The 13,668-nt window shown below is 59.3% G+C and overlaps 2 protein-coding genes across 5 annotated transcripts; both read right to left on the reverse strand.

Moving 5' to 3' along the window:
* Nucleotides 1-456: 456 nt before the first annotated feature.
* Nucleotides 457-7,068, reverse strand: GDPD3 (glycerophosphodiester phosphodiesterase domain containing 3). 4 transcript variants are annotated; one of them, XM_019808044.2, is made up of 11 exons: nucleotides 6,414-7,068; nucleotides 6,123-6,165; nucleotides 5,785-5,920; nucleotides 5,650-5,695; nucleotides 5,392-5,510; nucleotides 5,214-5,303; nucleotides 4,733-4,866; nucleotides 3,355-3,414; nucleotides 3,202-3,253; nucleotides 1,890-2,140; nucleotides 1,469-1,607 (listed from the first exon to the last, which is right to left on the reverse strand). In XM_019808044.2, the coding sequence occupies exons 1-10, from the start codon at nucleotides 6,550-6,552 to the stop codon at nucleotides 1,904-1,906; spliced, it is 1,056 nt and encodes a 351-aa protein (XP_019663603.1). In that variant the 5' UTR covers nucleotides 6,553-7,068; the 3' UTR covers nucleotides 1,469-1,607; nucleotides 1,890-1,903. The 4 variants fall into 4 exon arrangements, 2 of the variants coding, with proteins under 2 accessions (XP_002927380.1, XP_019663603.1); XM_002927334.4 differs by lacking the exon at nucleotides 1,890-2,140 and having other exon boundaries at nucleotides 457-1,607; XR_860205.3 differs by lacking the exon at nucleotides 1,890-2,140 and having other exon boundaries at nucleotides 1,571-1,607; nucleotides 3,355-4,004.
* Nucleotides 7,069-7,224: 156 nt separating this feature from the next.
* MAPK3 (mitogen-activated protein kinase 3) lies at nucleotides 7,225-13,662 on the reverse strand. Its single transcript, XM_034670158.1, has 9 exons — nucleotides 13,598-13,662; nucleotides 12,393-12,575; nucleotides 10,371-10,560; nucleotides 10,076-10,192; nucleotides 9,675-9,789; nucleotides 9,185-9,316; nucleotides 8,908-9,017; nucleotides 8,661-8,815; nucleotides 7,225-7,839 (listed from the first exon to the last, which is right to left on the reverse strand). Exons 1-8 carry the CDS (start codon nucleotides 13,603-13,605, stop codon nucleotides 8,693-8,695), a joined length of 978 nt encoding a protein of 325 aa, XP_034526049.1. The 5' UTR covers nucleotides 13,606-13,662; the 3' UTR covers nucleotides 7,225-7,839; nucleotides 8,661-8,692.
* Nucleotides 13,663-13,668: the final 6 nt, after the last annotated feature.

Here is a 13,668-nt window from a genome sequence, read left to right on the forward strand (position 1 = left end):
GCCGGGGGCGCGGGGCTCCGCGCAGCCGGGACGATGCGGGCCTCACCTCGCCTGGGCGCGTGGGGGCCCGGTCCGCCGGGGTGGCCTGGCCTGGGAGTGGGGGGCGCTCCTGGTGGGCGCCGTCCCCCCCGGCGCGGGTTCGCAGCCGCCGCGACTTGTTTACACCGAGACCAGCTGCTGCCGCCGCTGCGGCGGGAGGGGGAGGGGGCCGGCCTCTGGTCCCGGCGGTCGCCGTGGCCAATCGGCGCGCCGCATGCAAATGAGGGGGCGCGTCACACAGCGGCCAGCGCAGGCCCGGGCTGCCCTTCCCCCTGCTCCCAGCTCCGGCCGGCCCGGAAATGCGGCTGCGGCCCGCAACCTAGCCCGCCGGCCCCGCCACCCGGGTCCGGTGGCGCGTCTGGCCTCCCGCGGTGCTCGAAGGGGCCGGCTCTGCGGTGCCAGTCCTGGCGCGGGGTTAGGAGGGGGATGGTGTCTGGACGCACTCCCCCGGGGAAATAATAGCCATAATTATCTGCGTTTAACCACCGCCCGTGCCCCAGTCTCTTAATCCCCGCAGCAATCCTATGAGGCAGCTTTTGCTATTGTTCCCATTTTACGCGGGAGCCGAGGTTATCCGGCTGGGAAGAGGCAAAGCTGGGCTTCACTTCGGTCGGATTCTGTTTGGTAGGCACCAGGGGAAGGCTCTTGGAACAGAAGAGCTAACCGGGCCCATTCGCGTTAGACCTCTGGGAGCCGGAGCCTGGAGCCTCGGAACATGCCAGCTCCTAGTGTTGAGTATCACCTCTTCCAGGCAGCCTCCTTTGATGCCCTTGCCTCTGCAGGCCGCGTTAGTTTACAGATGCTTCTACCTACCAGATGCTTCTACCCTACTAGACTTTTCTTATTCCCTGCAGTGGCCCCAGGATGCAGACTGGCCTAGAGTAGTCAACAAATGTTGGTGAAATGCCACTTGGTCAGTGAATAAGGTACTAGGGCTGGAAAGTGCTGAGGAGTTTGGGGGAGCTTCTGGCTCAGCTCTGGGAGTGGAAGGTTGGAACGGCTGAGGCAGCAGATGGGCACCGAGGACTCAGCCTAAGGCCATGTCTGCCTTCTGCAGCCTGGGGAGGAGGCCCACAGGGCCAGATGATGTCCCTTGCTGTGTGTCTAGGGCTTTTCACGGCCTCAGGAGAATGGAACCCGAGGCTCTGAAGGGGCAGGAGGCCTTGCTCCTTCCTGCAAGGGACATTCCTGAGGAGAGTGGAGGCCAGGCTGGCACAGGGTGTGGTCTGGAATGTCGTGGAACCAGTGGGTCAGGCTGGTTAGGGCCCCAAACTCTGGCCCTAGGCTGGCCTCTTCTGCCCTCAGTTGCCATCTTTGCAGTGGGCTAGGATCTCCTCCCATCCGTGCCCCCTAAACACCAAGACGTGACTTGAAAGAAGATATTTATTGGGGAAGAGACATAGAGGAGAGGGTGAGAGACTCCAGGCTTTCTAGGAGGCCTGGGCAGCTCTTCCGTGGTTGTCCAGGTAGCGCCTCAGGGCTGTGGGGTAATCGGTTATGACGCCGGTGGCCCCCAGGCCATAGGCTGCTTCAAAATCCGACTCTTCGTTAAGGCACCAGAAGATCACCTGAGTGGGGATGGAGGGGCTCATAGTTTCACACGGTTTCCCTGGAACTTGCCCTCGCATCTAGATGCTGGGAGCTCTCCTCCTCCGTGGAGACCTCCCAGAGGTGGGATGCCGGGGCGGATTTTTCGATCGTCAGGAATTGTGCAAGCCGCTTATTAAACAGAGCCATTAGGAAATATTCAATTATATAAACTTGGAATTCCATAAATGATCTTAAAAATGAAGGTAATAAACACTCAAAACTCTTCCCTTCCTAATGATTTTACTACACGTGACTATTACCTCCGCTCTGGAGGTCAGTCACGTCTGTTGAATGTGTCAGGTGGAGATACCACCCAGACTCTGTGCTCAGCGACTCCCTGTCGTTGTTGGCTGCCGGAAACCGGACGGGGTGAGAGTACGCACACCAGGCAAATGCGCACACCGGAGCCCATTTTCCTCCCCCGCAGAGCTGCTGCCTCACGTCTGCGAGCAGGCCAGTGGCCCGCGTCCTCTCTTGTGGTCATGGAGGTGGGGAGAGATGGTATCGTGCCCTGGGCAAGTCACCGTGACAAAAGGGAATGATGGTCCAACCTCCAGAGTTGCGGTGAAGACCCTCGGAGTCGGGGGGGGGGGGGTGCTAATCTGAAGGAGGTATGTCATCCCCGTGCCTCAGTCACCCCCACGGCTGGGCAGCGGAGTCCTGGCCTGTCCGCGAACTCCGCCACCGACGCCCGACACCTGGCAGTGACAGCACCTGCCTCCCGAGACTCTGCTTCGCCACATGGTGGCCAGAGTGACCCTTAGTGGGGTCAACCCAACTGGATTAGGCCTCTCCCCTGCTTCCGGCCCTCGAAAGCTTCCCTTCCTCCAGGCTGATGTCCCGGCTCCTTCCTGCCACTCACAGGCTGCCTGCTTCAGCCTCTGCTGCCTGCCGCAGCTCCCCCCGCGCCACTTCCTCCACACTGCAGCCTGCTGGAACCCCGTCAGTGCCTCCCACCGGCCTGGCCTCCGGCTCCGCCTGGCCCGCATCCTGAGCCTCCTGCCTGAGATGCTGTACCTTTCCCCTCCCTGCGAGCCAGATCCTCACTTCTTCCGGAAGGCCTCCTTGGACCCTACAGACCACAGCGCTGCTTCCCTTCAGTCCCCTTGGTGCCCTGTGATTGTCTGCCTCACTTCCTTCCTCTGCCCCTGATTCGATGGTCAGCTCCCTGCCACTGCAGTGCCTGCGACGTAGCGTAGCCTTCTCAACAAAGGTCTGCTAATTAAATGACCTGGTCAAAGTGGATGCCCAGGGGAGGGCCGGGGAGTAGGCTGGGCTGCTTTTTCCCTTCTCTGGCCTTTCCCCAGCCCCACTCCCCCTCTCCTCAGGAATCGGGACATCAATTCAATACATCATCATCATCCACATCGTCATAATGGCCAGCACTTCTCAAGCCATTAAGAAGTACCAGTTGAATACACCATTACCCCCACTTTACAGATCAAGAGACTGAGACTCCAGAGGTGACCTGCCAGGTGATCCGGTTAGTGGGTGGCAGAGCTGTGACCGGGATGCTTTGCTAGGCCCACACTGCGAACCCCCCCTTGCTGAGGGGTGGCGGTCCAGGCTCACCCGCACTCCTCGCTGTTCCAGGTGATGGATGAGACTCTTCCTCATGATTAGCCTGGTGGGGAGGGGGTGCCAGAGGCCACAATGAGAGGGGGCTAAACAGGGCAGCGGGAGGTCTCCATGGGGACCCGCCACCCAGCATTCTTGCCCCCTCACCATTTGGAAACCACAGCCGCCAGCTTGTTCAGCCCAGGGGAGGAAAACGGGAAGTAGGTCCTGCAAGGAGGTTGTGTCACGGTCAGTCCCCTGCATCTCACTCTATCATGGGGCTGGGGTGATAGTGACCCCTGACCAGTGTCACCCTGGCTCCTCTAGAACCTCTGCAGTTGCCCAGATGAACAAGTCCCCTGTCGCTCCGTGACAGTCTACTCCCACATCAGTGCCTCCGTACTCTGAGAGTGTGCCCTCCGCCTCGCCGTTTTACACAAGAGGAAACTCAGTTTTGGAGAGCCAGAGTGACCTGCCCAAGGTGTCACAGCACATCTGTGCTGGGGCCAGGGCCGAGACCAGAACCCCACTTGATTCCCAAGCTGGATGCACAACCTGTAGGTCCCCTGGTTGGGCCTGACCGGCTTCCTGTGGCCAGACAATGCTCGGCGGGTCTGCTACTTGCCCTGATTGGCCCACTTCGGGGATGACACTGGAGGCCCTTTATAATGTCCCAGCGCAGGCTCTGGAGTCAGGCCCAGGCAAACGCGGGCCCTGCACTTCCAGCTGTGTGGCCTTGAGCAAATTACAGAACCTCTCTGAGCCTCAGATTCTCCAAGGGGACTGTGGGGGTCACGAGTCCTGTAACTTCTGGGTTGCTGCAAGGTAAAGCTCTCATCAACTAAAGGATGTGAAGACACTTTGCAAACCCTGTATAAAAAGTTATGTACACGAAGTTCTGTAGCCTAGTGATGTCTTTGTGGCAAGGGATTGTGGGGGCTGGCTGGGAGCCTCCCTCAGGACAACAGAGGGGAGAAGAGAACACTAGAGCTGCCAGAGTTCTCAGAAAGGGGCCAGGCTTAAGAGCTGGCGAAGTATCCAAATTCCTGATACTTTACCCAGCTGCTACTTTGTTAATCCTGGTCCCCCAGCAGGAGAAAGCTTGCTTTTCCTTTTGAGAATCAGAGAATGATACTATAATTGATAAGTATTTGTTTCCCAGCCAGACTGTAAGCTCAAGGGGGCCTTATCCCCCCCCCATCTTATTTACTAGTGTAACTGCACCTGGAACAGAGTAGACATTCAATAAATATTTGTTGGATAAAGGGATGAATAAATGAATACTTTGTCTAAAAACTCCAACCACATCAACATACATCTGCACAGATTGTCAAGGGGTTTGAGGCGCCCCCCCCCCTTAGTATTCACGAATGCTCGCTGAGAACCACTGTCTTCAGAGGACCTTGGGGGTTATCCTCGAGGATGGTCAGGGAGCTGAGGACCCTGCGTCATGGGGCTTGAAGTGTGGGGGGGTATTTATCTGAGGACAGAAGCATCTGGGGGCCTGGGGGAGGATGCAGAAGGGAAACAGGGACCCTGTGGGTACCTATTGATGATGGTGGGCAGGAAACAGATGAAAAACCTTTCCGGGATGTGGACGAAGGGCAGCAACCCCAGGTAATAGAGCAGCACCAACCACAGTCCTCGGCCTATCGTGAAGGCAAACGGCATCTCGGGGTTCTGGGAGGCAAGGGGAAGTGAGAAGGCTGTAGGTCTGCTTCTGGGAAAGCAGAGAGGAGCCTCAGGCTGCCCGGGGAACAGTGCTGGACATTCAGGAAGCTCTACCACCTGCAGGATCAAAGCTGTGATCTTGGCCCAGTGTTCAGACCTAACTGCACCCCCCAGTTCCCGCCAGCATGCCTTTGCTCATGCTTCCCCCAGCGCCTCTTCTCTCCAAATCCTCCCCTTTGAGATCCTGCTTGGGGCCAGTTCCTCCACAACCCCCCAGACCTGTCCAGCCTAGGCTCCTGGAGCCTCCAGCTCCTGGGAGGAGGGGCCGCTGGAGTAGGGAAGGCACAGGGACTCACGGCAGCCCGGCACTTCCTCATGACTGAGCTCTTCTCCGAGGCCCAGATGGTGATTTCACTGCGGTCAAAGTGCCTCACCAGGCCTGCTACCTGCAAGGAGGAGGAGGAGAAGGGGATGAAGGGGAGTCAGGCCTCTCTCCAGCCCCGGGGCCCCGGCCACCCCTGCCCGTCGTCCCACCTTGTTAATGAGCTCTTCGTTTACTGCTTTGACCTCCACACTCATGGGCATCCGAGGGAACCTCCGGAACATGTCCTCCAGACTCACCATGCGCCGGTCTGTCCCGTGTGCAAAGTGGCCTGGGTGGGTTGTGCAAGAGGGCTCAGACCACGATGGGTGGGATGGAGTGGGAACCCAGCAGGAGGGACAGAGTCCCAGAGGAGAAGAGAGGGCAGGAGATTGACGCTATGCCCCCACTCGGTGAGGTCACGCTCTTACCTGGTGAGAAGTAAACCTCCAGCTCCTCCTTGTAGAGGGGCAGCTCCTGGGGAGAACAGGGGACAAGTCACCAGAAGGCCCATGTGGAGGCATGGTGGCTCTCTGGGTATGGTGGGGGGCCAGGGCGAGGCCCACCTCAAAGTCCAGGCTGCTCACGTCCCTATTCACGCCTGACTGGCGAGACAGGTTCTCGTCATGGGACACCACCACCACGCCATCCCGGGTCAGCTGGCAGTCGAGCTCCAGGAAGTCGGATCGCTGTGCCATGGAGCTATGGGAGCGAAGGTCAGTGCGGGGGGTCCAGGGCGGAGGGGAGCGTGGGGCAGAATTCATGGCAGGATGCGCAGGCTCTGCGCTGCACACCTCCAGGGGGGCCGGTCCCTTGAACTAGGGAGTGGCGCCCCCTGGCGTCACGCGGTGCATGACTGGCGTGACCGCAGCCGGCAGCCTGGGTGGCAGGTGCATGCACTCACTTCTCCATGGCCTCCATGGTGTGCTCCAGTCGCTCTCCGGATCCTATGCAGGGCAGCTGGGTGGGTCCCAGGGGCCTGGCCTCCCTCCTCTCCCCTCACCCCCGGCCTCTTCTTCCACCTTCCCCATCCAGCTCTGCCACCCTGCTCTCCTCTCTCAGGCTCTGCCTCTTTCCATCAGCCAGCCGGCCCTCCCCCGCTGCTGTCCACCCCGGCACCTTGCTTCCCTGCTTCCCGACTCCACCCTCCCTAGCCGCCATCACCATCCTCCCTTTCTACCCGCACCCAGCTCACCTGCTCGGTGGGCCCCCAGGCGCGGCAGGAAGGCCGGCGCCCAGGGCGTGTGCAGCAGGCGAGGCCGGCGCAGGAAGAAGACGGAGAGCATGACATAGCTTCCCAGGGCAGGCAGGGCATAGTACAGCACCGGGCTCATGGCCACGCTGCCTCTCGGGGCTCCTGCTGTATGCACTCTGATGTTCCTGATGGACTGTGCTGCCTCCGCTGACAGCCGGCCCGGTGTAGTCTGGCTCCGCAGCTGGTCGCTGCCACACCCCTGGGACCTGCTGAGCCTGCTCCTGGCCTGGGGCCAGGCTGCAGGGCTCAGCTGGGGATGGGGGAGAGGTGGGAGGAGAGGCTTCCGGCAGCCATGGCTCTCCCACCTCTAGACCCTTCACAGACCCCAGGACCCAGGCTCCCCTTGGCCACACTGTGGGAAACAAACCCCCCACCACCCCTGGGTCTGCTACAACCTTCCCCCCTCCCATGGGTGCTTCTGGCCAGGGTATACAACACGCCACACAGAGCCATTTCCAGAGCATCCGGGGGTGTGGAGAATGCCCCTGAGTCACCCCCGAATCACCCCCAGCCAGTTCGACGGGAAGCCATTAGGGATGGGAGAGGACAGTGACTAAGGGGAAAATTGACCCCACTCTGTCCAGGAGTCTGGCGCTCCTCACAATCCCATCTTCAGCCCTGGCCAGCTGGGGAGACAGAGATCACCAGGACTGTGTAAAGGCGCACTGCTGGGAAGTGGCTGGGCAGGGGCATCGGTCCTCAAAGCAAGGGTCAGGGTGGGGGTGTCGGCGGATACAGACAGAGCCAGGGCCATCATATACACATCTCTATATTTATATATTAGATAGAGGCGCAGGGGTGGGCGGGGGCGCCAGGCTCTCCTCGGGCCCCCCGCTCCACTTCTGTTCACCCACACACGGAGGCAGCAGGGGTGTTAGACGTGGCCGCTTTGGGGGAGGGGGTGTAGGCCTGAGCCCTGCTCCTCAGGGGTACTAGCCCTTGAGCCTTAGGAATATTCCTTCAGGGAACATAGGGTGGGGTTTTAATGGGTCAGGGCTTGCCCCGAGTCCCTACTCAGTAACCCCCATCCCCCCACTGCCCTTCAGTAGTTCCCGGGGCAGCCAGAGCCCTTCCATTCCAGAACTACCAGAGACTGGGATAGCTGGGGTAGACGAACGCAAGCAGCAGAGGGCAATTTGCTTTGGGGCTACCCGAGCCCCTCAGGTCCTGGGAGGCGAGGCGGGGCAGAGGGAGCCTTGGCCTGCCTGAAGCAGGAGACCAGAGCGAAGCCGGGGAAGGTGGCCAGGCTTGCCCTCTGCCCTGCCCGGGGCGGGGCGGGGTGGGGCCCCCCCGCCGGGGGTCTGGGCGGGGCACAGTGTCCATTTCCTAACAGTCCGGCAGGGGAGGGGCAGGCAGGAGGCAGGGCCTAAACAAAAAAAAAAGAGGTGGGAAAGGAACCGTCAGAACCCGTCAGAACCCACCAGAGGACGTGCCAGAGCCCTGACCTCCACCTCCCTCATATCTCATCTCACGGCTGCCCTGCCCCGGGATGGGCCTGGTTGTCCTTAACTGTATGTGGGTGGGCCTCAGTGCCTAGCTCAGGGCACAGCTGGAGGGCGGAACTAGCTAATGCATATAAACACCCGAGAACAGTGCTTAGGGCTCTGTGCCTGCTGTTGTCCTCAGAGCTCTCCCCAGGAAACTGAGGCACAGAGAGCTGAGGGGTCTTGCACAATGTTGCACGGCTCTTACTAAGTGTCAGGGCTGGAGTTGGAGTGTAGGGGTGTCTGCCTTCCTTCCATTGGGCTGCTGCTGGGCGGGAGGACGGAAAGAGACTCGAGGAAGGAGAGCTGTGTGGGCAGCTGTGCGAACCACTGACCCGGGCATCAGGTGTGAGGGAACTTGGCATCTGGGTCAGGCTGGGTACTGCCGGCTCCTCCCAAAGCAATTACTGCCCCACCTGCCTCTCTGCCCACACCGGGGAGCCAAAACCTGGCTCCCTGTCCTCAGATCAGGGAGAGGGGCACTCGGGGACCTCTGGCCATGGAGGCTGGAGGGTGCCGGTGTGCAGGGTATTGCCAGGTGGGAGACCTTCAGGGCTGCGGTCTGTGGCCTGGGCAGGCTCTAGCCTTTCTGTTGCCACCATGCACCTGCCTCATGGGCATGAACAAGCCTGTGATTGGACGGAGGTGTGCTGGGCACACCGGTATTGGGTGAATCTGTGCGTGGGCAGTAGGAAGCACTCACCAGGCCCCAAGGAACAGAGCTGTCTGTCCAGATTAGGGGGCCTCCAGCGCCCCAGGCTGGAAGCGGGCTGTCTCCTGGAAGATGAGCTCCTTCAGCCGCTCCTTGGGTAGATCATCCAGCTCCATGTCAAAGGTGAAAGGCTCCTCGGCCACTGGCTGCGGTGGCAAAGAAGTCAGGCTCAGGCCGGGCGCTGAGGGATGCCTACCCGTCACCAACCCAGCAGCCCTGCTGCTGGTGGCTGACCCACCTCATCTGTTGGGTCGTAGTACTGCTCCAAGTAGGGGTGAGCCAGTGCTTCTTCCACTGTGATCCGTTTGTTGGGGTTAAAGGTCAACATCCGGTCTAGCAGGTCAAGGGCTAGGTAAGGGCAGGAGTCAGGGGTCAAAGAGAAGGCTGGAGGAGCTCCCAGAATCATCGCTTTGCTTCTCGTGCCCAGGGTCCTGTCTACTCAGGTAGCTGCTTGGCTCATGTACCCTCCTCGGCACCAAGTCTCTATCCAGTACCAGCCCCCAAGTCTCTCTCACCTTTTGAGTCCGACTTGGGAAAAAGCTTGGCCCAGGCCACCTTGGTCTTGGAGGGCAGAGACTGCAGGTAGTTTCGGGCCTTCATATTGATGATACAATTCAAGTCCTCCTGGGATGGGGAGCCGAGGATACCTGTGGGTAAGGCAGGTGCCTTGGTGAGAGTTCTCCTCTCCCTTCTTGGAACAGAAGGCACCCAAAACAGGAGCCCCCACCAATGAGCTCCAAGCCCTGACAGTCATCTCCCAGCCAATACTATGGTGATGAAGGGCAAGGGGTCTGGATGGGGGCAACCACAGGTTCAAATCCTGATGGGAGCACTAAGTGTGGGGCTTAGTGGGCTCCTCCCATCTATCGAATGGGGATCGTGTCTATATCTCATTGAAATACTGTGAGAGGCCGTAGGGGCTCCACACGTGGTGGGACCCTGGCTATAAAGAAACCTCACCTCCCACTCATCTCCCTCCCACTTAGCTGGCCAGGCCCCCCTCACCCAGAATGTGGTTGAGCTGGTCCAGGTAGTGCTTGCCAGGGAAGATGGGCCGGTTGGAGAGCATCTCAGCCAGAATGCAGCCCACAGACCAGATGTCGATGGACTTGGTGTAGCCCTAGGGAGGAGGAGAAAGCAGTGGGCTCCTGGGCCAGCCTCAACAGGGCCCTGCTGTCTGGGCTAAGCCACTACTCCAATCTAGACTCAATACCAGCCAGGAAGGAAGAGGGCAGAGGCCTGGAGGACCTAATGCTCAGCCTCCTTCCAGAGCCTAAGAACTGGCATCATGTGACAAGGCCTGGAGGCAGACATCCTGCATCATGGGAGTCATGCCTGGCTCAGAGGTGTCTCCAGCACTTTCTGGGACCTGGCCCCTTCCCTTCAGGGGTGGGTGGCCCCCCTACCTTAGAGTTAAGCATGATTTCTGGAGCCCGGTACCAGCGTGTGGCCACATATTCTGTCAGGAAGCCGGTGTGGTCATGCTCAGGGTCCGCAATCCGGGCCAGGCCAAAATCGCAGATCTGGAAGCCAACCCAGGCTGCTAAGCTCGGCGCTCAAGGCCCAAGGACCAGGCACTCCTAGTGCCACACCTCAGCCCACGCTGTTCCCTTTGCTTGTGATGTTCTACTCGAGGGGGCTACTGGTCACCTGGAAGCCCCAGACCCATGGGAGGAGGGGACAGGCACCCAATCCTCTGACCTTAAGGTCGCAGGTGGTGTTGATAAGCAGGTTGGAGGGCTTTAGATCCCGGTGGAGCACGTTGGCTGAGTGGATATACTTGAGGCCCCGCAGGATCTGGTAGAGGAAGTAGCAAACATGGTCGTTGCTCAGCTGCTGGCTTTTGAGCAACTTGTACAGGTCTGTCTCCATCAGGTCCTGCACAATGTAGCTGAGGTTGGCACCGGAGACCCCCCAGGTGGGGGCAGCGGGAGGCGCTGGGTTAAGAAGAACAGGCTCTGGTGGCTAGGCTTCACCTCCCCTTCCAGCTAGTGCCCCTCAGACTCAGAAGATCTGCCAGCCCATCGCATGAGCTGCACAAGGCTCCGATTCACGGCAGCAGCTCCGCGGGCGGCCCTGAACAAAAGGACTTCCATTCTGTGGCCTCAGTTTCCCTCTTGGGAAAACAGGGGTCATAAGCTTGCAGGCGGCAAGAGAGCTACACAGTTAGGAGTGACAGCTCTGGAGTCACTCTGCTGGTGCCTGAAACCCCCCACTCCACTGCTCACTGGCCTTAGGACCTCAACCCGCCTGCACCTCCATTTCCTCATGTGGGAAGTAGGGGAAAGAATGGTTCTTGAGAGGGTAACTACGAAGATTCCGTGACATGACCCGTGTACACGAGCCAGCCCAGCCCAGAGCTTGGCACGTTGTCAGCGCTCAGCAAACACGAACTAGTGTTGCCATTATAAATGCCACATGGCTGTTGAGAGGGTTAAATGAGATAGTGCGAACACCATCTGGCGTGCAATAAATGTTTGCTTAAAAATAAATGCCTGCCTTATGGGAATGGTTTGGGCAAGACGAATGAGGAGAAACTCCCAACAGCACACTCCTCCTCAAAGCGTGCTTGGCCATACATCAGAAGACAGAGGAGTAAATGTCCTTTTGTATTTTAAGAGAAAACAAAGATTAAACATACGTTAGGTAAATAAGTAAATAAATAAATGCCATTTGGTTGGTCTCTGAAAGAGTAAGTCAGGACTGCCTTTTAGAATCAGCCACGAAAGAGCCTTCTGGAGACCTCTGGGCCGCTGTTTTAGAGGTGAGGAGGCCCAGCACGATGCAGTGACTTGCTTAAGGTCACACGGCAAGCTGGGGCGAGTGTGGAGATTTCCTGCCCACAGCTTGTGGTGGGGGCTGCAGACAGTGCAGCACCGATCCCCACATTTGGGTGGAGAACTGGGACTGGCTGGGGGTGGATGGGGTGGGGAGAGGTGATGGGTGCTACAAGCCACTAACGATAGGGCCTGGCAGGAAGTGGACGACAAGCTCGGGGAAGCAATGTGGGGTGGTGGGGGGAGGGCAACAAAGGCAAGGCTGTCCCTCCCTGGGCAAAGTGCAAGTCCACAGGTGACTGGGGTGAGGCTCTGAGCAGGAAGTGCCAGACAAAGGACAGTTCTCATCCGGGGGAGGGTTGGAGGAGGCAGCAACAGCAGCACCTGATTTTAGGCTTTCTGAGCCTCAGTTTCCTCATCTTTGAAATGGGGCTGGTGAGACCCATCTCCTACAGCAGCTGGGAGGGAGAATCAGAAATGCCAAAGCACTTGGCATGCACGGCACCTCACTCATAGTAGGCCCTCGGAAATGGGCAGTTTTCTTCCTCTCTGCTTTCCTTCAAGTCTGGGGACCCAGAGAGGAAAGAATCATCATCTGTTAAACAAGAACTGACTGTGGGCAGAGGCTGGGTCACGTCACAGAACTGCAGATGTCAAAAGACAAAGCTCCCATAGAGCCCAACCCTCCCCACCCTCCCCCCAAATGAGGCCGGGCTCCGAGAACAGACTTGCCCAAGGCCACACAGCCTGGCTGCTGCAGGCTAGGATTCACCTCGGGCCTCCCAGCCCTCTTACACCCTGTGGTCTCTTTTCTGCTGGAAAGTTTCATTTACTGGGTTTGTTTTGGCGTGTGGCAGGGAAGAAGGAAACAGAAAGAAAGCCAACATTCTCCCAGCCCAGCTCTGAGGCCGTGCCTGGCCAGCCATCTGGCCAAGGTGAAGGATACACATCTCTCATGGCTTCCAGGGTGGGCGCCCGCAGAATGTCCCGAATGCCAATGACGTTCTCGTGGCGGAAGCGCAGCAAGATCTGGATCTCCCGCAGTGTGCGCTGGCAGTAGGTCTGATGCTCGAAGGGGCTGATTTTCTTGATGGCCACGCGAATCTTGCGCACGTGGTCGTAAGCTGAGCTGAGAGGGCCAGAGAGATGTTGGTGTGGCCTGACATAGGGGGAGTCCAGGCCTGGTGGCCCCACCCAGGCCTGAGCAGGGAGGGGAGGGAGCATGAGAGGACTCTGGCCAAGTCATAAACAATGCTGGTTCCTTCCTGCTGTGAAGGCCTGGGATCTCCAGGGAGAAAGCTGGGGCCCGGCCAGGCAGCCCTTCAGTGACTTCACAAACAGAGGAAGAGACTGACCGCTCACTGACTTCCCCTCTCCTCAACCCTGTCCATTCTAGTTGCCCTGACCTCTCATCCTCCCCTCTCCAGGATGGGCTCCCTCAACCCAAGACAGGTCCAGGGAGTGGGAGGTGAGTGGAGGATGTCCAGTGAGGCAGATACATCGAGGGACAGGGAAAGAAGGGATGAGGAGGGCACTGGTGTTAGGGCGAGGCGCCTGGGCAGGAGAGCTGTTCCCAGATGAACAAAGGCCCTGAGCACACACTGGGGAGGACAGCGCTCACGGACCCCCCTAAAAGTTGCAAGGACACATTCCTGGACCCCTCATGGCTCACTGGGCCCCTGGCTCCAGGCCCAAAGCCCTGCCCCACCCTGCCCAGCCCTGAGCTCTGCTCTTCTCTCCCGAACTCCTTGGCAGGCCTCACTGGGAGAATCCAAGGCATCCTCTCCCCAGAGCAGGGTCCTTCACTCGGTCCTCACTAAAGCTACCACCTCCCTAAGAATACTTAGTGTCTCCGCCTCAACCCGTGTCCCTAGGGTCCCCAAAGTCCCCACAGCTGCCCCGCGTACACTCAGACGTCCCTCCCCTCATTACAGAATGGTCGCTTCTGGGGCCTCCAAGCCCCCTCCCCTTAGAATGTACGCGGCGCCGCTCCCCCAGAAAGCACCCCAAGGCCCCCTACGTGGGACGCCCCCCTGCCTGGAGAAGCCCCCGCCTCCTCAGGACACTGGGAGTCTCCCCGGCCCAGAAGGCCTCATCATCCCTCCCGGCCCCCCACCTCCTGAGCCCCCTCCTCCCGGAACGCCCCCTCACCTGACCATGCCGTACGCGCCCTCCGATTTAATGCAGCTCCGTGTAGCGCGGGCCCACGTCGAACGGCTGCC

This window comes from Ailuropoda melanoleuca, chromosome 10 (genome assembly GCF_002007445.2).
Source record: "Ailuropoda melanoleuca isolate Jingjing chromosome 10, ASM200744v2, whole genome shotgun sequence".
Classification (NCBI taxonomy): Eukaryota; Metazoa; Chordata; class Mammalia; order Carnivora; family Ursidae; genus Ailuropoda; species Ailuropoda melanoleuca.

Bases quoted from the DNA above. Each gene is read 5' to 3' on its own strand.
- MAPK3 (XM_034670158.1), bottom strand. The intron at 10,193-10,370 runs GTCAGAGGATTG...GTTGGCTTCCAG, and splicing joins ACACCACCTGCGACCTTAAG to ATCTGCGATTTTGGCCTGGC. The intron at 8,816-8,907 runs GTGGGTCAGCCA...TTGCCACCGCAG, and splicing joins ACTACGACCCAACAGATGAG to CCAGTGGCCGAGGAGCCTTT.
- GDPD3 (XM_019808044.2), bottom strand. From the start codon at position 6,552: ATGAGCCCGGTGCTGTACTATGCCCTGCCTGCCCTGGGAAGCTATGTC. The intron at 5,696-5,784 runs GTGGGCCTCGCC...TGTTCTCCCCAG, and splicing joins TGAGCAGCCTGGACTTTGAG to GAGCTGCCCCTCTACAAGGA. The intron at 3,415-4,732 runs GTACCCACAGGG...ACCTCCTTGCAG, and splicing joins CTGCCCACCATCATCAATAG to GACCTACTTCCCGTTTTCCT.